General features: G+C 44.7%; 1 protein-coding gene across 1 annotated transcript in view; it reads right to left on the bottom strand.

Moving 5' to 3' along the window:
• INO80D (INO80 complex subunit D) overlaps window positions 1-22,570 on the bottom strand; it is a gene marked incomplete at its 3' end in the record, with an annotated part of 97,640 nt that overhangs the window by 6,142 nt on the left and 68,928 nt on the right. The window contains 2 exon segments of the mRNA XM_080932896.1: window positions 4,926-5,101; window positions 10,787-10,888. Coding sequence (XP_080789022.1) covers window positions 4,926-5,101; window positions 10,787-10,888 — 278 coding nt within the window.

Below are 22,570 nucleotides of genomic sequence, written 5' to 3' on the forward strand. Positions count from 1 at the left end.
GTGGACAGAGCACATGCAAGAATGCCCATCACCCTTCCCGAATAAGACCCCTCACTACCTCTGTCGCCATGTCTCCTGAGCGGGCTCACAGGTGTCCCCTCAAACATGTTCTGTGCAGTGGTAAATTAGGATTGAGTATTTATCTTTGTAGTGTTTTTCTTTTTCTTCTTCAAGTCAGGGTCTCTCTGTGTAGCCCTGGCTGTCCTGAAACTCACTTTGTAAACCAGGCTTGTTCAAACTCAGAGAACCAACCGCCTGTTTCTGCCTCTCTAGTGCTCGGATTAAAGGGGTGTGCCACCATGCCTGGCTGGATTTGGGTCTTTTTAAAGACCTTCTTCTCCACTGGAAGCTGAAGATTGTTTTATTAAGTAAAATAAAATAAGTTCTATATACAAAACCACTAAAAAAAAAAAAAAAAACAATTGGACAGGTAATTCCAGCAGTAAAAATGTAGAAATATCTGTGTCCTCATATTAAGGGAAATCTAAGATACTAAGGTATCAGCAGGACATTCCTTAGACTGAATAGACATCACATATAATTGGGACATGGCACAAATATCAGAGATCTGGCAGTGTGCCTCAGCAAAGTGTCTCATTAGGCTTTGTTCTCGTCTAAGTAGGACAGGGCCAACACATCAGGAACGGGTTGTGGTGGTAATAAAAGTTCATTGCCCATGGATCCCAAGAGGAGGGAGCAAGCCAGCACAAAAGGCCAGGCGGGGAAGCAGTGAGGTGGCTGAGGAGCAGGAGGCCCAGGTGACAGTGACTGGAGCTCTCAAGGTGGTTTTTGAGGGAGGGAGGAGCACACACAACTGGAAGCCTTGTGTGAGTTCTGGAGCCTAAGGGCTGCCCCCAGGGTGTCTTCTGCCTGTTCCCAGGATGATCAGGTCAGCTGTAGCTGGAGGGTGAAAGCCAAAGTAGAGTGTGAGGTGACTGAGACTGCGGCTCAGGGTTGGCTGTAAGGAACTGATCATTGAAAAGTGCTGTGTTGAGCAGTGGCCGAGTGGCCAAAGGCATTCATATCCCCCAAACACCAAGAGGTAAGGACTAGGAGACAAAAAGGGAGAGGAGGCAAGGTTAGCCCCCAAGGAGAACGTCATGGATAACAAACCATGGGCACAGTGAGTAACTCTTGGTGTGTTGGGAGTTTGTTTGGCATGGAAAGGAGAAGTGACAAAAATAACAGTGTCTGGTAAAGTCCTTTCTCTGACTTTATCACAGAGGTTTGAGGCAAGCGGCTGGACCCGGCGTTAGATGAACGAAGCTAAGTGTGTCCCCAGCTGTCTATCAACAGTCAAAGGGATGAGCCAAATGGACTCCACCTACATGCTGGAATATTACTGAGCAACAGAAAAGAGTGTAATACTGAGATACACAACAGCATAGACAAACTTGGGAAGCAGCTGACGGAAGAAGACCCAGAGCACAATGGGCTGCACCGTGTTCGACTCTGTGCCACAGTGTCCAGAACAGGCAACTTCTCAGACACAGACAGGAGAAGAGAAAGTGATGGCTGACGGGAGTAAGGTTGCCTCTTGGGATGGTGAAATGTTCTAATGCTGGCTGAAAGCTTCATGGACGTGATTATCTTTAACCCATTAAATTCTACCACTTCAGAAGTGATGGTAAGTGGGCTGTGAGTTCAATGCCAGCCTGGGCTACAAAGTAAGATCCTGTCTGAAAACTATAAAGGATAATAATAACGATAATAATAATAATAAACAAAAATAGCTGTAGATTATGAAAGCATAAACTATATGGCATAAGAATTATAACCTCCCCCCCAAAAAAAAAATCTGTTTTTCTTCTTTAAGTCCAAGAATCAAGTATAGTGGCACACATCTATATACTCCCAGCCCTCAGGAGGCTGAGACAAAGAGGACTGCCCAGAACTTGAGGCCAGCCTGAGCCACATGGTAAGTACTGAGCCGGGTATCTTAGTTTGGGTCTTACTGCTGTAAAGAAACAAAATGACCAAAGCAAACATTTGTTAGGTCTATTATCATCACAGCAGGAAGCATGGAAGTATGCAGGCAGACATGGTGTGGGAAGAGCCAGGAGTCCTACACCTTGTTCTAAAGGAAGCCTGGAGGAGAGTCTGTTCAATCCTGGGTAGAGATTGAGCATCAGAGACCTCAAAGCCAGACCCCTCAGTGACACAGTTCCCCCAACAGGCCACGCCCACCCCAACAAGGCCACACCTCCTAATAGTGCCACTCCCTGAGGGCCAAGTTTTCAAACACTTGAGTCTGTAGTGGCCAAACCTATTCAAACCACACAAGCCAAGTCTAGAAACAGGCCCTTTCTCAGGAAAGGAAGCATCTGGGGACACTTCCCTATGGAAAAGCAAGATCAATACCTTGTATCTGTGTTTACTCCTGAGCATATAGTCTCACACGTCAGACTCACACGCTAGGCCCACCCACAACACCTCAGTCGGTGAGTCTGGGTGGGTCCAGACCTACATGTCTCCAGGAGGCACTGATGTCAGAGACCACCAGATCCACACAGCCAGATTTTAAGAACGCAGACTTTAGGCATACCGTTCACCTGTCTTCCAAGGTCACCTGCACTGAAGGGTCACGTGAGGTTTATGCACACAGACAAGATGCTGAGAGTTAAAGAGACTGACATGGCGGCGGGGGTGTTCACGCTCTGAGGAATTCCCTTAAGAAACACAAGAAGGACCTTCACTAATGTTTATGCTGCTCTTTGTGATTTATTTCGTTTAAGCCATACAAGAGCCCAAATTTCAGGGGGTCCTGGGGTAGGAGAGAGATCAGGTCTCTTGCAGCAAGAGGGAGTTTGTAGTTGAGCGTCAGAGGCAGAGGATGGAAAATTTCTAAAGAAAGATCAGGAGTAAGAGGATTCTGTCCACCAGGCAAAACATGTTTCTCTCTGAAGACAGGCTGGTGATGAGACAGTCGATGGCAGAGAGACGGAATAGAAACCCGGTCAATAAGTAGGGTGACAGATAAGGAGGAAATGAAGGCTCTGTTACATTGACTTTGGGGGTGTGAGGTTAGCAAGAGAGACAGACAGACAGTGACTCAGTAACATCCGTGCTGTACCAGACAGGACGGAGGACAGAGGCAGGTACCCCACAGACCCTTTCTGCAGGGTTTGCTCCTCAAAAACAAAATCAAACAAACAAAATTTGTATGATTATTGAACCACTTATTCACGCTGCAGTCTGAGTTGAACCCAATCTCTTGCCAATCCCAGAGTTCTCTGAAGTTCATTCCATTCTCCCTTCCCACCATCCTCTGCTCTGTTTCAGACAAGCTTCATTCGCCATCTTTGTTTCTGAGACAGCATTCTGTATTCCTGGCTGTCCTCAAACTTGCTATGTAGCTCAGGATGGCCCCAGAATTTCAGTTATCCTCCTCCCTCTGCCTCCCCGCCTCTCCTGGAAATGCACGTTTGTGCTGCCACATGGGCTCAACCTTTTTGTTTTTGTTTTCCCTGTAGACATGCCTGTTTTGTGTCCAAATTGTCCCCTTTTCAGAGGACATCTTGTCACATTGAATCAAGAGACCCACGCTACTTTGGCACAACCTCATCTCAACTAATTACACCCTTGGCTTTATTTCTAACAAGGTCTCATTCTGAGTCCTGACAATTCAGCCTCTCAATTTGCTGAGATTGGGGTCCGAACTAACTTCAAACGGGGAGTAGAAAAATTTTCCCAAAACTGAAGACAAGGAAAATAACCTCTTTGGGCAAGACCAGGCTGCCATGGGACACTAAATAGGAAGTTCTGGAGTCCACTGTGGGAGAAGAGACACACAGACACACAGCAACCACGAAGCGAGGTCCCCTTCTCTGCCACCATATGGAGAATCGGGAGAACGCAGTCTTGGGGACTGCCATGCATTCACTGGTGTGTGAGTCTCTTTCCTCTGAACAGCATTTGAAGAAAAGAGCTGAATTAGGAGAAATGTGAAGAGTTCTCTGACCACAGGTCTGAAAACCTAACCCTGTAGCTGCTCTCTGAATCAAATCACTCAAGAGATGCACATTATTCATATGCATGAAAGTTAATAAGATAAAGAAATATTTTTATTACTTTTATCTTATATTTTACAGTCCAGTCCTTATCCCCATCCTGGTCCCCCCTCCCACAGTTCCTCATCCCATTCCTCCTCACCCGTCTCCCACTCCCAACAGGCTTCCCCACTCCCTGGGGCCTCAAGTCTCTTAGGCATTAGGTGCATCTTCTCCCACTGAGGCAAAACAAGCAGTCCTCTGATGTATGTGTGTCAGGGCCTCGGACCAGCTAGTGTATGCTCCCTGGTTGGTGGCTCAGTGTCTGAGAGATCTCCTGTGTCCAGGTTAGTTGAAAATGTTGATCTTCCTATGGGGTTGCCCTCCTCCTCAGCTTCTTCCATCCTTTCCCTAATTCAACCACAGGGGTCCCTTTCTTCAGTCGACTGGTTGGATGTAAGTATCTGCGCCTGTCTCAGTCAGATGCCTGTTGGGCCTCTCTGAGAACAGCCATGTTAGGATCCTGTCTGTAAGCACACCAAGGCATCAGTAATCATGATGAAGCGTTCACGAGGGAAAATTCTCCACCCCTGACACCCCCCACCCTCCAAATTCTCCAAATTTTTATTCTTCTCCCCACCTGTGCCTAACAAATAAAGATAAAGAGAACAATGGCCCACCCAACGGAAGAAACACCCTTGAGTAAATGATTTTCAGAAAAGCCACAGAAGTACTGACTGATAGTCACCTGACCCAGAAAGAGTTCAAATGCCTGTCACATGCTTGCTAGCCAATAGACTCAAAGGTCAATATGCTTAGCCAATAAGTTTAAACTGCAATCTTGCTGATGTAACCTGAACCCCTAAAAAGTATAAAAACTGCTTATAACAGCCTTTGGGGTTGCCTCTCCTCAAGTGTAGGATGACCCCGACGCACTGGACCAATAAACCTCTCGCTTTTGCATCGATTGCTGCCTCCTTGTCTCTTTGAGAGGGGGTCTCCAGGATATAAAGGCTCTCCCAGTCTTTCAGTGTCAAGCCTTGGAACCTTTCCTTGAAATGGATCCCACATTGGGCTCCCTCAGTCTCGTCTCCATTTTTATCCCTGTAGTTCTTTTAGACAGGATCAATTCTGGATCAGAGTTTTTGACTGTGGGATGACAACTCCATCGGTTGATTCTACTGGAGGTGGATCTTACAAGTTCCCTCTCCCCACTGTTGAGCATTTCATCTAAGGACTCCCATTGAAACTTGAAAGTCTCTCACCTCCCAGGTCTCTATTATTTTCTACAGGGTCCTCCCAACTCCCACCCACAAGGTTGTATATTTCCATTTATTCTACTGGCCTTCTGGGCTTCTCTCTTGTCTGCCCCCCGCAATAACTAATCATGTTCCCCTTTTCTACTACCCATCTCCTCTCCCACCCAGATCCCTTCCTTCCTCTGCCTCCTGTGATAACTTCTTCTCCCTTCCAAGCAGGATTGAAGCATCCTCACTTGGGCACTTTGGCTTCTTAACATTCTTGAGTTCTGTGGCTTATACCCCAGCTATTCTGTTCTTTTTTGGCTAATATTCTCTTATTAGTGAGTACATACCATGCATGTCCTTTAGGGTCTGAGTTACCTCTCTCAGAATGATACTTTCTATTTTCATCCATTTGCCTGCAAAACTCATAATGTCTTTGTTCTTAATAGCTGAATAGTATTCCATTGTGTAAAGGAACCATATTTTCTCTATCCATTCTCCTGTTTGTGGGGCATCTGGGTTGTTTCCAGCTTCTGGCTATCACAGATAAGGCTGATATGAACATAATGGTACACGTGCCCCTATGGTATGGTGGGGCATCTTTTGGGTATATGACCAAGAGTGGTATAGCTGAGTGTTTACTAGGTAGATCTATTTCTATTTTTCTGAGAAACCTCCATTTTTCTGAGTTCCTGAGTGGTTGCACCATTTATTGAAGGTGCTTTCTTTTTTCCATTGCGTACAAAGTGTCCATAAGTGTGTGGGTTTATTTCTGTGTCTTCTATTCTATTCCATTCATCAACCTGTCTGTCTCTGTACCAAACCATACAGTTTGTATCACTATTACTTTGTAGTACAACTTGAGGTCAGGGATGGTGATCCCCCCAGAAGTTCTTTTATTGTTAGGAATTGTTTTTGTGGGCGGGAGAGATGGCTCAGTAGTTAAGAGCATTGACTTCTCTTCCAGAGGTCCTGAGTTCAATTCCCAGCAACCACATGGTGGCTTACAACTGTAATGGGATCTTATGCCCTCTTCTGGTGTGTCTAAAAACAGCCAAAGTGTACTCATATAAAATAAATAAATTTTTTTTAATGAATTGTTTTTGCTATCCTGGGATTTTTGTTTTTCCATATGAAACTGAGAATTGCTCTCTCCATGTCTTTGAAGAATTGTGTGGGAATTTTGATGGGGATTGAATCTGTAGATTGCTTTTGGTTGGATGGTCATTTTTACTATGTTAATCCTGCCGATTCATGAGCATAGGATATCTCTCCATTTTCTGATGTCTTCTCCAATTTCCTTCTTCAGAGACTTGAAGTTCTTGTCACATAGTTCTTTCACTTGTTTGGTTAGAATCACCCCAAGATACTTTGTATTATTTGTGATTATTGTGAAGGGTGTTGTTTCCTTAATTTCCTTCTCAGCCTGTTTATCCTTTGTGTTGAGAAAGGCTACTGATTTTTTTTGAGTTGATTTTATAACCAGCCACTTTGCTTAAGTTGTTTGTCAGGTGTTGGAGTTCTCTGGTAGAATTTTTTGGGGTCACTTATATATAGTATCATAACGTCTACAAATAGTGGTACCTTGACTTCTTTGCCAATTTATATCCCCTTGATCTCCTTTTGTTGTCTAATTGCTCTAGCTATAACTTTGAGTACTATATTGAATAAACAGGAAGTGTTCATCCTCGTCTTGTCCCTGATTTTAGTGGAATTGCTTTAAGTATCTTTCCATTTAATTTGATATTGGCTGTTGGTTTGCTGTATATTGCTCTTATTATGTTTAAGTATTGACCAAGCCAGCTCAGTCAGTCAACAGGTTATCCAGGGCAGTAGCCAGAATTAAAAAGAAAAAAGACAATTAGACAACATTGTACCATAACACCAGCCAGTTCTGAGGCTGAGGTGGGTTTATTTTTTCCTAGTCTGCTTTTACTCCATTTTATTTTTTTAAGATTTATTTGTTGTATATAAGTACACTGTAGCTGTCTTCAGACACACCAGAAGAGAGCATCAGATCTCATTATAGATGGTTGTGAGCCACCATGTGGTTGCTGGGATTTTAACTCAGGACCTCTGGAAGAGCAGTCAGTGCTCTTTGCCAATGAGCCAGCCCCTACTCAGTTTTAATACGGACAGTTCTATGTTAAGGGAACAAGTAAGACAATAAACAAAAATAGTCAAGAAGCACACAAGGCAATAAACAAAGTCCCTTGGATCTTGTTTCTAAGGGCTTATCAGAATGACAAAGATATCTGAAGTAGTTCCCTATCCTAGGCAAAATCATAGTCTTGCCTGAAACCTACATCTTTTTCTTCCCTAAAATCAGATTTGTCTCTGAGCTTACTTCTGTGTCCTGGCCCAGTGTCAAATTCTTGCCAAGGGGCCCCAAAAGCTCTCAACAAGGCATGCATCTTGAATTCCTAATCTTGTTGAGCCCAAATTGGAATAACCCCAAAGAGACCACCAGGAACCACAACTCCCATGCAAGCACATGAGAGTCTTCATTCAAGCTCGAGCTTGGATCACAAACCCTCCCTGCGAAACAGGTTAGGAAAGTGATGCTCGGGTCTATGGACTTAGGGTTTATACAGGAAAAGTTTGCAAGCTGGGGCCTTCAAGCCTTGGCATTACATGATTAGGTAAAGGTATAAAGGAATGTTAACCTTTAAACTGATAGTGTTTGTTCGGACCACAAGGAGAGACCACACGTCTAAAGAGGGCACCTTGACATGGCAAAGACTTTTCTTAGCCCACTCTGTTGTTAGCAGCCAGCTGCAGCTGCTGTGTCTGCTTTGCTACTATCAGGGACATTTCAGGATTTTTCTCAGACCAGGGTGGGGGCCATATCACTCCAAGGACAGCAGCTTAAAATAGAGTTTAGAGGACAAGATGGAATCTGTCCTGCTGCTTTTTGTCTCTTCACTGGGCTTGCCTCTCTAAGGGCAAGTTACGTTAGAATGGGGTATTAAAAACAAAATGGAGTTTATTCTGCTACTTCAGTTTCTTCAATCTCTCCAATACTTTTAACATGAAGTGCTGTTGTGTTTTGTCAAATGCTTTTTCAGCATCTAATGAGAGGATCATGTGATTTCTTTTTTCTTTGTGTTTGTATTACATTAATGAATTTTCATATATTGAACCTGTAACACTCGGAGTGAGTCTTAACTACCAGGAGACACTCACCCCCACCCCTGCAAGTGAGACACAAGAATGGAGTTTAATGCAAATTCAAGAGGTTTAATCTCCATCACATCAGAGTTGATCCTCAACCAGTCCCTTGTGGCAAGTGACTAGAAGGTGACCCCGAATGGCTTTAACAAGCAGTTTTTATACTTTTTAGGGGTACAGGTTACATCAGCAAGGATACAGTTTAAACTTATTGGCTAAGCATATTGACCTTTGAATCTATTGGTTAGCAAGCATATGACAAGCATTTGAACTCTATCTAGGACCAGAGGGTCAAGTACACTAGTCAGTACATTTTGCAGTTTTTATGAATGTTACTGCTCTTCCTGAGAACTCTGGATAAAGAATTGGACTTAGCCTAGTCTTAACCCGAGGTAGGAAGCTGGTACTTGGCCTAGTCTTGACCTAAAGCTAGTGAAAGTCCCTAAGGTCCTTCAAACCAACCTTGAATTACTAGATGAAGCCTATTTGATCATGGTAAATAATGGTTTTGATGTGTTCTTGGATTCAGTTTGCTAGTATTTTATTGAGTATTTTTGCATTGATATTCATAAGCAAAATTGATCTGAAGTTCTCTTTGTTGGGTCTTTGTGTGGTTTAGGTATCAGAGTAATTGTAGTGTTCCTTCTGTTCCTGTTTTATGGAATAGTTTGTGGAGTGTTGGTATTAGCTCTTTTTTGAAGGTCTGGTAGAATTCCACACTAAAGCCATCCGGCCCCGGACTACTTGCTGTTGTTGTTGTTGTTGGAGGTGGGATAGGGGGTGTTAATGGCTTCTTCTATTTCCTTAGGGAATATGGGCCTGTTTAGATAGTTCATCTGCTCTTGATTTAACTTTGGCACATGGTATCTGTTTAAAAAATCATCCATTTTATCTAGATTTTTCAACTTTGTTGAGTATAGTCTTTTGTAGTAGGATCTGATAATTTTTTTTTAATTTCTTCCATTTCTGTTGTTAGGTCTCCCTTTTCATTTCTGATTTTGTTAACTTGGACACTGTCTCCATGCCCTTTAGTTAGTTTGGCGAGGGGTTTATCTATATTGTTGATTTTTTTTATTTTGTTGATTCTTTGTATTATTCTCTTTCTGTATGTTTGGTTGGATTCAGCCCTGGTTTTGACTATTTCCTGCCTTCTACTTCTCTTGGCTGTATTTTTTAAAAAAAGAACCACATGAAGGTTTGCCAAGGACAGCTTCCAGCAAAGGCTGCCCTGTTAGAGGGGTAGCAGCAAAGAATATAGCCCATAAGAAGACAGCAACTGCTCGCATCAGCCCAAATGAGTTTCTTGGGAATCATACAGTAGCTAGGTTTTGAATTTTTTCATAGAAATTAGTAATAGGAATAAACACGTAGATATACAAATATTTGCACATGCAAATATGTGGGTTTTGAAGGGCTAAAGTTAGAAATGTGAGAGGTCGAGTTTGGTCGAAGCCCCGAGGACAGGTAACTGTCAACCAGCAGGTGCTTCCTGAACTCCCGATTGCAAATCCACTTTGCCTGGATGCACCACAATGGGGCAGATGTACAAGGCTCTAGGCAAGCCCCAAATCCCACCCCCACAGGAGAGAGTGATGTAGACTCTAGCCAAATCAGCTACCCCCTAAGTTCCCTAAGTTCCTCCTCTGTGCACGTGCACATACACACACACACACACACACACACACACACTCACTCACTCACTCACTCACTCACTCACTCACTCACGTAGCATTAGAAAAACAATTATGGCCAATCTTAGAGGCAAACTTATGGGAATCTGGTGGTTGGATCCTGGGCTGTTTAAAAAGAACAGAACAAAGGAGAGTGGGGTGAGAAAATAAAGACACACGTTGAAAACTTTTCCTTGGTCCTGGCTCCTTTGTGGTCCTGACTCCTTCGTCCTCCGTGAACACTTTATCCCAGAGCCTTATTGCAGGCTCTGCACTTTTCTAACACTCAGGCAGGGGTTTGTGGCACAGGCCAGCAGGGCTGTAATCTCAGCACCTGGCTGAGCATTGGCCTGCCAGAGTTCACAGGCCTAGCGGCATCCTGATGGGATTCGTTCCCATGCCTTCCACCCTGAACTCCTGTGGGCCAGGCAGAGCACACCAGAAACAGCCTTCCCTGGGATCTGCAGTGTGAGGAGCTACCTTCCCCGGAGGAGCAAACGAGACCCCCCCCCAGACTGTTAAGTACAACACAAATATACAAATGCATTTATGAATAACTATTTCAGGTAGGCAAGTTTATAGATGATAGATAGATAGATAGATAGATAGATAGATAGATAGATAGATGATAGATAGATAGATAGATAGATAGATAGATAGATAGATAGATAGATAGTTGATAGACAGTTGATAGATAAACTTACAGACTTACACTAAGGATATAGGGTGTGATGAGTCCCTGGGCAAATCTTGAGTTGTCAACTTCAAAACTGAGTTTCTGAAATGTGGGAGGACTTTCACAGGCTGTGGAGAGCTACAGAGGGAAGAGGAAAGGGAGCTGAGAAAAAACACATAGGGAGAGGAGTTCAATGCTCTAAGGATAAGACACTGTAGATGAAGAGAATTATTAAGTGTTTGGGAAAGCCAATGCGTACATGTGTAGTGACATCTGAGGACTGGCAGTAGGTAGTGACAAGATCTGAAATACTTTGGTACCAAAGAAAACAGAGAATAAAGAAATAATAAAAATACTCAGAATCACCGCAACTACTGATATGCAGTTGTACTTAGTTAATAGCACTTCATGGTGGCTTCAAGTAAATCAGAATGAACCATTTATTACCTGCCAAAGAAAAACTAACATACCCAAAATAAATACAAAATAAGAAAAGGAATCTAACTGTGTAGAATAACTCATCCATGTGGTCTCAACTCTAGGGAGGCTGATGCAAGAGAACCACCCATAAGTCCAAAGTTAGCTAGGCCACAGGCTGGGTTAGAACCACCCATAAGTCCAAAGTTAGCTAGGCCACAGACTGGGTTAGGTTACAGAGCAAGACAGACCCAGTCTTGAAATCCCAAAGACAGCAAGAGTGAGAAGGAATTCATCCCCAGTTCTTCTTGCCAGCCAACATTTATTTCCTATCAATAATTGAAACACCCTCTAGGCATATTAGAGAGCTCAGAAGTCAGGCTTTGCCCTGAGAGCTGTTACAGGTGAGCATTTGCATATGTCAAAGGAAATGGAGTTTGGACCATTTCTGCCAGCCTCCTCCTCTTCTTTGAATGACATCCCCTTGTATCTCCCTTCACACACCTTGTGTGTCATTCTGCATCTGAGATGGCAGGCACAGGCCTGTATCCAGTCTGTGTGTGCATGTATGCATATGTGTGTATGTGTAAGCATAAAGGTCTGTGACCAGTTGGGTTACTAGGGTATGGGCAGGGGCTGATTAGGAAGAAGAAAATGAAGGCAGGGTGTGAGAAAGGGAGAGAGAAAGATGATTCTGGATGTAGTAACCATCTGACTACATTTCTTTCTAACCAGCTATTTTTAAGTTTGTTTTTTTTTAATTGCAAATGTGTTTTCTTTTTCAATAATCAATAGAAAGGCTGCCGATTTAGCATGTATGATACAAAGCCATTAAAGCTAAAGGCACAGCAGGACTCCCTTTATTGTGCATGAATGTGCCTTATCAAACCTTTACAATAATTGTTCATACCCTTACCATCTCCCTGAAAATGACACCCAGACAGGTGAGTGGGAATGACTCCCAAAAGCTACGGTGTAAACCTACTTGTATAGCTCAGACCAGTAAGCATCGGGCAGCAAGGGGCTCATCAGGCTTGATTTAGGGGATTTAAGAGAGGTGGTGATTTGAATTATTCTTTACATTTGTGAATGGGGAATCTTAGGACTCTACAAAGTCCTGTCTGTGGGTTCCCCCTTCTGTCAGTCATGAGCTTCCAGAGACTGTAAAAGCAGCACTCTTTTATTCACAGCGGTTCTGCAGTCTGGTGAGTCCTGTTACTGATCCTCCCCACCATGGACAGGATCACAAATGTCCCCTTAAGATGTCTGGGTGTTTTTGCATCTCACTTTCTTGGGTGAAAAAATTATGTCTGCTAACAATTTTTAAAGGCTTTGTTTTCTTTCTTTTTTTTTTCCCTTTCACACTGCTTGCTTGGGTTCAAGGTTCATTCAACCGCCTTTACAAACACCTGTGTGGCATATCTGTTTGCACACCTGGCAGGCACTACGTGCTGGACTCTAGACCCGCTTCTTTTACAGTATTAGGGAGCAACATTCTCAGTGCTTCTGGAGAGAAGAACAGGGGTGCACTTTTCCAGGTGCTGTCTCTGCGAGGCCAAATATTCCTTCTTTATTCATTCTCCCCCTCTCCCTCTCCCTCATAGTTAAAGTGTATAAAAGGTCAGGTGATGGTGGCTTATACTCCCAGCACTTAGAAGATAGAGACAGCAGATCCCTGAGTTCAAGGCCAGCCTGGTCTACATAGTAAGTTCCAGGAGGATTCGGGACAATATAGAGAAACCCTGTCTTGGAAACAGAGAGACAGACAGACAGACACAGAGAAAGAGCTAGAGGGTGAGGGAAAGGGAGAGGGAGAGGATAAAAGGCCAGCTTTGGTGTGGTGCTGCGCACCCGAGATCCCAGCAGACAGATCTCTCTATGACTAGCCTGGTCTACACAGTGAGTTCCAGGCTAGCTACGTGGTGAAACTCTTCCTCCAAAAGGAAAAAAAAAGAAGGGAAATGGTGAGGGGTCAGGCGAGGTGCTCAGTGGGTAGACTTGCTTACACTCAGGCTAACAATCTAACTTTGATTCCCAGCCCACAAGGTATCAAGAGAAAACTGACTCCGGAAAGTTGTCCTCTGACGTACATACATCATGGCATGTGTAAGCCTATAGGGAAACACACGTGAACACACACAAATAAACGAAAACAACTTCTTAAAGAATGATGGGAGGAGAAGCCCTTGGTCCTGCCAAGGCTAAAGGCCCCAGTGTTGGGGAGTGTCAGGACGGGGAGGTGGGAGTGAGTGGGTGGGTAAAGGGGGAACCCCCATAGAAGCAGGAGGAGGGGGAGGGGATGGGAGCTTCTGAAGGGGAAACCAGGAAATTTGAAATGTAATAAAATATATCCAATAAAAAATAATGTTGAAAGTCAAAAAAACACATTTGTATCTGACAGAAAAAAAAATGTAGGTATATATACAAGAAGAGTCCTTGTGTCCACTGGGTGTGGACTTCTCGATCATGAAGAAACCAGTCACAAAAGATAAAAACGTTACATACATTTCATTTTTATCTGGAACACTCTCTGGACATGCCCGAGTGTGGGACTGACACTGTATATTCATTATTTACTTCCCTCATTCATTTCTTATTTCTTCCTGATTTCTACTATGTGTATATTTATTTTCCTTACATTACTACTTTTACATACAACAAGATACTAGTTCTCTTCAGATTTGGTCATTTTTTTTCTAAATATGGACAGATATCTATCAGAGAGTAGTGATTAGTTTGTTTTAAAACTGCGATACTAGTGTTAAGTGAGTGGTGTCATAAAGGGAGTTATCTGAAATGACTCGTCGAATTATCAAACTCCTATTTATGTACTGAGTTCATGCTGACATCCTACTCTGCAGGAAAGAAGACACAGAATATGTAGTGACTTCACACTGACTGAAAAATTCTCCGGGCCAACGTGCTCGGAAAGAACACAGGAGAGCAGCGTGGAGCATTATGGCTAAATCACACCACGGTCAAAAACAGTCAGGCACTGACAATCTCAAGCTCTCCGGTCCTACAGGGGGACTGAGAAAGAATCATTGCTACAGGAGGACTGAGAAAGAATCATTACTTCTCAACTTGATTTTTACAACAGTTTTACTCAAATACTTAAAAAAAATGGACAAATTTTATGGCGAGCAAAATACAGGTCAGTAAAGCTGATAAAGATTCTACTGGTGTCATTTGCTTATCACTGTCTTCAAAGAGACAAAGACACTTTACAAAGTGGTTTCAGGCGTCTTTGTCTATTTATCAGGAGAAGGGGAAAAAAATATGCTCTAAATGGAAAGCCCAGATCTTCTTCTATTGGGTGGAATCCACTTGTGCGTGAGGATGATTAATACGAATAATCATTGAGAAAAAGAAATGTAAAGTCCACAGTCTCAACGGCTCCTTTGTCCACACAGTTAACCATTAACTGCAGTGCACAAACAGGGACTTTGTCTTTTCCAGACACTTCTCCATCTCCCACTACACACCCGCTTCTCTCCCACCTCCTGACCCGAGGTGCAAAGTGTTATCGTCACCAACGTCCCTACGGAAGTCCGAGTCAAGCAAGCGCTCCAGGACGACCGCAGACTGTTGCAGTAATTCTGCAAATACTTCCCACGTTGCGTGGCACACATGTGCGGTGGCCATGTTCAAACGCAGTCCTGTCAAGAGACAGAGCCCTTCTACATTGCTACTCTTAGGAGCTAGTTAAAATGCAGATCTGGAGGCTGGGGCTCAGTCAGTGAAGTGTTTGCCAGGAAGCAGGAAGTACTGAGCTGGAACATCCCTAACACCCATGTAAAAGTTCAGGCACAGCGATGCACTGCTGTAACTCCAACGCTGAGGAGACAGTAACAGCAACTGGGTTTTTGAGGCTCCCTGGCCAAACAGTCTAGGTAAAGCAGGAAGCTCCAGGTTCAGCTTGAGATCCCACCCCCAAAAAATATGATGGAGAGGGACCGGAGAGATGGCTCAGAGGTTAAGTGCACTGACTGCTCTTCCAGAGGTCCTGAGTTCAAATTCCAGCAACAACATGGTGGCTCACAACCATCTTTAATGGGATCTGATGCCCTCTCCTGGTGTGTCTCACATACATAAAATACTCGTGCACATAAAATAAATAGGGAATTGCACTTGTTGGGGGAAATATGTCACTGGGGGTGGGGTCTCTGTCTCTCTCTCTCCTTGCTGTTAGAAGGACTCTCAGCTCTTTCTCCAGCACCATGTCTGCCTGCACGATGCCATGCTTCCTGCCATGGTGATAGGCTTAACCTCTGAATTTTAAGCTAGCCCCAGTTAAATGCTCTTCCTTTACAAGAGTTGCTGTGATCATGTTGTTTCTTCCCAGTAATAAAACCTTACCTAAGACAAGAGTGATAGAAGTCACCCAGTGATACATGCATGTCCAAATTTGTATGTGTATGTGTTAGGCCTTGTCTTTTAGAACAGTGCAAGGCAAAAGTGTCAACCGTGCCCCAATTTCAAATTTATCGTAGCTATGTTTTTAAAAAGTAAAGGCCATAGAAATAGCTCAGCAGTTAAGAAAACTGGCTGCTTTTTCCAGGGCACCCGGGTTCAATTCCCAGCTCCCACACGGCAGCTCACAACCATCTGTAACTTCGGTTCCAGGAGATTTGACAACCTCTTCTGGCCTCTGAGGGCACCAGGCATACCTGTGGTGCACAGATAACCATGCAGACTAAACACCTATACTTAAGAAACAAACAACAAAAAAATGTAAGTTCAGAGACATACAAGAAAAAAAAATCCCTTGCAATGCTGGAGACCGGTGCTGGAGACTGTGTTGGAAGGTGCTGGGGTGTTGTGTTCATGAGGCAGGTGTTCTGCCACTGGTCCACGCTTTTTATTTATGTTCAAAATTTGTACGTGACTTTCAGGTATTTTTTTTATATTAACCATTTGAAATCTGGTATGTTTTTTTTACAGCACCGAGTATGAAACTCTCCAACAGCCCTCACCCCTGCTACTTAGAGATCCTTAAGTTCAATTAACCAGCTGCTGGTTACCTGAAAGATAAACGTGCCACTGTTGTACCACTGGGGATATCTTTCTTGTCTTATCCAGTCACTGTTGTGGTTTATAGGTTTTATAGCTGGGTTGGGATTGTTTTTAAAAGATGACATACCAGTTTTCAGCACCAATGTTAGGAAAAGGATAAAGAGAGTAGGGGGAGATATGGCCCATGGAAGTGCAGTGAGGCCTGGAGGTGAGGGGGAATGCCTCTGGGGAACCCATGTTGGGAATCCCTTCCCCCTGAGGGACGAGCCACACAGATGGTATAACATAGAATAGAGTTTACTTAAGTCATGGGGGAGTAAAGAGGGTAGTGGGGGGGGCAGGAGACAAGGGAGCAAGAGAGAGAGGGGAAGTGGGCAAGCAGCCCCTTTTATAGTGTCAGGTCACTGGGGTGGAGCTTACCTGGCTATTGTCAGGTAACTAGGGGTAGGGGATATCTGGCTGTTGCTAGGTAACTAAGGGGTGGGGTTTACAGAATCCCAACAGGGGTGATTTTATATATGCTTGGCTCAGGGAGTAGCACTATTAGTAGGAGGTGTGGCCTTGTTGGAATAGGTGTGTCCCTGTGGACATGGGTTTAAGACCCTCACCCTAGCTGCCTGTGAGTCTTCCACTAGCTGCCTTCAGATGTAAATCTGGAACTCTCAGCTCGGACTGCACGCTGTCTGCCTGGATGCCGCCATGCTCCCACCTTGATGATAATGGACTGAACCTCTGAACCTGTGAGCCAGCCCCAATTAAATTGTTGTCCTTTCTAAGACTTGCCTTGGTCATGGTGTCTGTTTATAGTAAAACCCTAAGACAGCTGGACCGTTTTTTTCTCTCTTTGCAGCCTGCATAGCAGCTTTGGATACTAAGTCTTCAGGAAGACTTCCAGGCACTTCTCAGTTCTTCAAAGTCCTGTGCCCGAAAGTGTGTGGCATACACTTTTAAAAACTCCTTTTTATTTCATTACTTCTGTGTGCATGGGTGCTTTGCCTGCATGTATATCCATGCAGGATGGTGTGTACAGTGGCCGTGGAGGCTAAAGACGGAATCGTATCCTCTAGAACTAGAGTTAGAGACAGTTTTGAGTTGCTTAGTGGGTGTTGGCATTTGAAGCAAGGCTCTCTTCAATATCTGAAGCGTCTTTCCAGTCCTATTGCACTGGGTAGAAGGAACCAGGAAGGTCTCTGTGGCTCTGTGGCCAGCCAGCCTAACCAGATGGTTGAACTTCAAGCCAGTGAGAGACCATGTCTCAAAACATAGCATTCTTAAGGATGACCAAAAGGATTGGCCTCTACACATACATGCACATGCACTCTCATACACCCATATGCAAAAATAGGTAGGAAATGGTAGTGGAGATATGCTTGCATAGAATGTGCAAAGCTGTGGCTCCAGTTTTGAGCACAGAAAAAGGAGAAGTGGAGGTGAAGGAGAGAACAAAGAAATGAGCATAAGCTGGCTTATTAGTAGAGAAAATGATAAGAAGGGAAAAGGCAGGACTGCTGAGGAAGGCTGAACACTGTAAGTAAATGTCCCAGAGTTGGCGCAAGGTCAAGCCACACCTGGTTATCACAGGAAAGAGCAGTCCAACCTGACTATAAAATATAAACCCCCTGAGACAGAAACACAGCCCACATTCCAGAAATATCAGAGAGCCTTGAAGTCCTGGTGTGCAGTGTGTGCGCTCCAGTGAGTAGGCGCCTGAAGGAGACAAGGTCGGAAGATAAATGAGAACCAAATATACACCACCGAAGAGGATGCCCAAGTCCATGGGAGTTCCTTAATGAAGGCCTCGCATGATCTGATGCAGGTTTGAACAAAATCACTCTACCTGTTGTATGGAGAACAAACTGAATTGTGTCACGGTCAAGAGCAAGGTGAGAAAATGGCCACTATAATAATCCAGGTGAGAAGTGACAGTAGCTTGGACTAATGTGGTAACCAGTGGAAGAACTTGGGTAGAGCTAACCAGTCACTGGGGATTACAGCATATGTGACTGAGTGCCAGCAAGTGGGAGTGTGCATGTGTGTTGGTAGCCGTTTGTGCTGCACCCAAAGATGGCGCCAGCTTCCCGCTGATGATTCAGCAAACAGAGCTGTTGTCCAGCCCGAGGGACGTAGTGCACATGTACCACGCACGTCACAGCCCGCTCTCGGAAAATGCTAATGAGATACTGGAGGGCGCACCAATCAGGTAGCAACACGAGTCTCCTGGGCATATATAAGCAGTGCACTTTTCTTCCACATGGTCCCCTGCTCAAGAGTACTGTACAATAAAGGTTGTTTGCAGAAGAATCCTGTTGCTGTTCGTCGTTCTTGCTGGTGAGACGTTAGGCGCGCGACACGTGTGTCATTGTTTTGTTTGTTTCTGATATAGGGTCTCATTTTGTAGCCCAATCTAGCCTGGAATGCATTATGTATGTTGCCCAGGCTGATCTCAAGCACACACAGCAATCCTCTTGCCTCAGCCTCTCACATGCTGGTATTGCAGCTAGAGTATATTTTAAAAATGGAGTGGATCAACCAGACATGGCGGGTGAATCAGGAAAAGAATGTCTTAGCTAATTTCCCATTGTTGTGATAAAACACCATGGCCAATGAAACTTATAGAAGGAAGGGTTTACTTGAGCTAACAGTGCCAGAGGACTAGAGTCCAAATTGGTGGACTGAAGTCATGGAAGTGGGTAGCTGAGGGCTCACATCTTCAAACCATGAGGAAACAGAGAGTCAGCTGAAAATGCCTCCAGTCTTTAGACTCTCTCAATCCTGCCTTTTGGTGACATACTTCTCCAACAAAGCCACCCCCTCTGAACCTCACCAAACAGAGTCATCACCTGGAGTCCAAGTACTCAAATGCTCAAGACTTCAAAGGAGATTTCTCATTCAAACCATCACATGTTGCAGAATATTAATTCACATTGTAAACCCCAAGATTATGAACTGGAAAAAAACTTTGCTGTAGTGTGACTCAGCCCTAGTACACACCTTTTATCCAAGAGCTAATTAAGACAACCCTAAATCAAGAGGTGGAGCAACAAAACCCACAGGGAGTGAACATAAGTAAACAGAAAGGAGGATCTTTGAGAACAAGAGTATTTAAGACAGCATTGAGGAGAAAAAATTTCCCTTCTGGAATGTCAGTGGAGTAGGAAGGTCAGCTGGGTGCTCTCTCTGCCTCTCTGAGCAAGCCAACTTTCACCACACATCTGGCTCTTGAGTCTTCATTGGTAAAATCAATTGACTGGGTTTTTTTTTTTTTTTTTTTTTTTTTGAAACAACAGTTTGGCACCACCCAACGTGAGCCACAAACTCACAATCCTGAGAATAGGAGTCCCATTCTCTACCAACTGAGTTAGACAGGCTTTAGAAGAAAAATTAGAAAGACTTTTAAACAAAAATAAGAAAAATATTCAGACACAGATGGAGGAATTTAAACAAGCCTCAGAAAGACCGAAGAAAAATAGTCAGATACAGACAGAGGAATTTAGACAAAAGCCTACCACACTACTGCATAATGAAGGTGAAAGGGGTGGACCAAGGGTGTTAGAAAACTAACCTTAGTTTATCCAGTTACTGTAGAAGACATACCATCAGACAATCATCTGTAACAGGATCCGATGCCCTCTTCTGGTGTGTCTGAAGACAGCTACAGTGTACTCATCTATAATAAATAAATAAATCCTTTTTTAAGCTGTAGTGTGTCACAGGGTACCCTTTTGTCCACACTTTTTTGCTTGCAAATACTCATTGCAATAATTTGTTGGTTTGGTGTGGGGTCTCTAGCTTCTGCTATCATACTAGAACCTCAACTGGGACATCTCTTGGATATCCTGTTGTCTCCCTGTGTCATGGAGATGCTATAGTTTTGGCTCTGTAGGACCTTCATGTGCTCCAGCAGTTCATGGGTGACGTAGATGTTGGGATGAGCCACTTCAAAGCCCTGAATCTAGGTCTGAGAGGTATCTGAGCCGGTCAGCCTGCCGGCTTTCCAGTTCTCAGGGCCAGTTCCCTGGCAACCCCCACAACTAGTGCCACCTCTACTGTGCTGTTCAGACAAGGTGCAGGGCCTGCTCTCCTGAATGCTGCAGCAGGCGGGGGCAGGGACAGTCTCCTTCCCTCAGGACCCCAGGGCCAGATCTCCCATGTGCCATAGGTGGCCAGTGGGGAGTATTGGGGGGCATATCTCTCTCTCCCATTCTGCTGCCTGGCATACAAGTTGTGGGGCTAGCTCTCCCGTGCTCACACCCCTGGGCCTGGTTCCCCTGTGCCCCTGTGCAGTGCCTGTCTTCCCAAGTGGGGCAGCGGGTGAGGGGCAGGGCCAGCTCTCCTGTTCTCATAACTAACTGTCAGAGCCAACTCTCCCAACCGTTACCATGGTGAGGACTAAAGGGAGGGGAGGGAAATCTCTCGCTCAATGACACCACTGTACAGTAGAAAAGAGGCAGGGCCAGCTCTACCACATTCATACTCTTGGGGCTGGCTCACCAGCAACTGCTACAACTAGAGCAAGCTCTACTGCAATGCCCAGGTGAGGTACAGGGCCTATTCTCCTAAGTGCTGCAGCTGGTGAGGGCCAGGGCCAGGTCTCACACCTGCCACAGGTGGTGAGGGGTGACAGGGAAGAAGGTATCTCACCTTCATCCTTGCCACCTCACAGGAGATGAGTGGTAGGGGCAGCTCTCCCAAGTCTGTATCCTTGGGGCAGCTCACATGCAATTTCCACAATGAGTGGGCAGTACTCCCAAGTACTGCAGCTGGCTAGGGGCAGGGACAGCTCTCCCACAATGCTTAAGTGAGGGGTGGGGCCAGGTTGGCACAGCCCTCAGATATCAATATATCCCCAGGCTACAGCCCAGACCAGAGATGTCCACCTGGCCTTCGGTGGTAACAGACCTCTGCTGCTGCTGAACCACAGACCCAGATGTGGCCCCCAGTGGCAGCACAGGTCAGGACCCACCCCACCATGATCCCAGGTGGCATCACATCAGGTTGTTTCTTACTACCTCAAATCTTCACTTCTGCCTCTTCATCGTACACAAGTCTTTCTGTTTCTTTCTCTCCCATTTCTCTTCACTTACTTGCTCCTCTTAGTGGCACTGGTATCTCTGGGTCATCTCATGAGTGCTGTAGCCCACTAGTGTATTATGGTGCCAGGCTGGTGATAATCTCAGGCTAGCTCCGTGTCTGAGCCCCATGGCCCTGGTCTGGTGGTTATCTCAGACTCACTTCTCACTCCTGTCTGGTGTCTGTGGTCAAAGACTAGGTTCTTCTAGTCTGTAGCAGAGAGGAAAAAGGCTCTATCTATGTTCAGTGTTCTGACCTATGACCATCTGAATGATTAGTAGGTGTCTTAGTTAGGGTTTTATTGCTGTGAACAGACATCATGACCAAGGCAAGTTTATAAATAACAACATTTAATGAGGGCTGGCTTACAGGTTCAGAGGTTCAGTCTATTATCATCAAGACAAGAGCATGGTAGCATCCAGGCAGGCATGGTACAGGAGGAGCGGAGAGTTCTACATCTTCATCCAAAGGAAGCCAGGAACAGACTGAGCATCCTCAGGCAGCTAGGAGGAGTGACACACTTCTTCCAACAAGGCCACACCTTCTACAAGTGCCACTCCCTGTGCCAAGCATATGCAAACCATCACAGTAGGCTAACAGTCCTTGAAAAAAAAGCAAGCCTGAGACAACCACCAGTGAGCAAGATAAAGAGCTAGCCTGAGATGACCACCAGTCTGGCTGCCCAAGCAGACGCTGATGGGCTTCACGGGTGGGGAGCAAGTGGGACACTAAGGCTCCAGTAATTCAGGCTCATAGCATCGCTTGAAGTTTTGTTTATCCTGTTAATAATTGATTAGCTTGGGCTTCAAATGTTCTCGTAGGATTAAACCAATCCAAACACTTTCCTGATGTCAACCAGTGGCTGGATTGCACGTTTGTGCCAAAGCAAACATTGAACAGAAGTGATGGGCAAATCTGTCATGGACTGAGGGCTGATTCAGAAGGCCCATTGCAACAGAGCGGGAGAGCCCAGAGACTCTCCAGCTTGTGGAGCTGGAAGCATGGCGTGGAAAATGAGACTGCAAGCAGGATGAACAATGGCCTGAGCTCTTCTAAACGAAGAAGTTTAAAAGATAACAAAAGTGTTCTTTTAATTCACTAAGATGATTGGTATGAGTCACACATTGGTAGCACACAGCTGTAATCCCAGGATCAGGACTCTGAGGACATTCTCAGCTTCATAGCTAGTTCAATGCCAACCTGAGGCTGGAAGAGACCCTAGCTCAAAATTAATTAATTAAGTAAAAGGCAAAGGCCATCCTGGTTCTACATAGAGTTCCAATTCATTCAGGCTATATAGTGAGGCGCTGTCTTAAA

The sequence above is a fragment of the Micromys minutus genome (assembly GCF_963924665.1).
Source record: "Micromys minutus genome assembly, chromosome: 19".
NCBI classification, from domain to species: domain Eukaryota; kingdom Metazoa; phylum Chordata; class Mammalia; order Rodentia; family Muridae; genus Micromys; species Micromys minutus.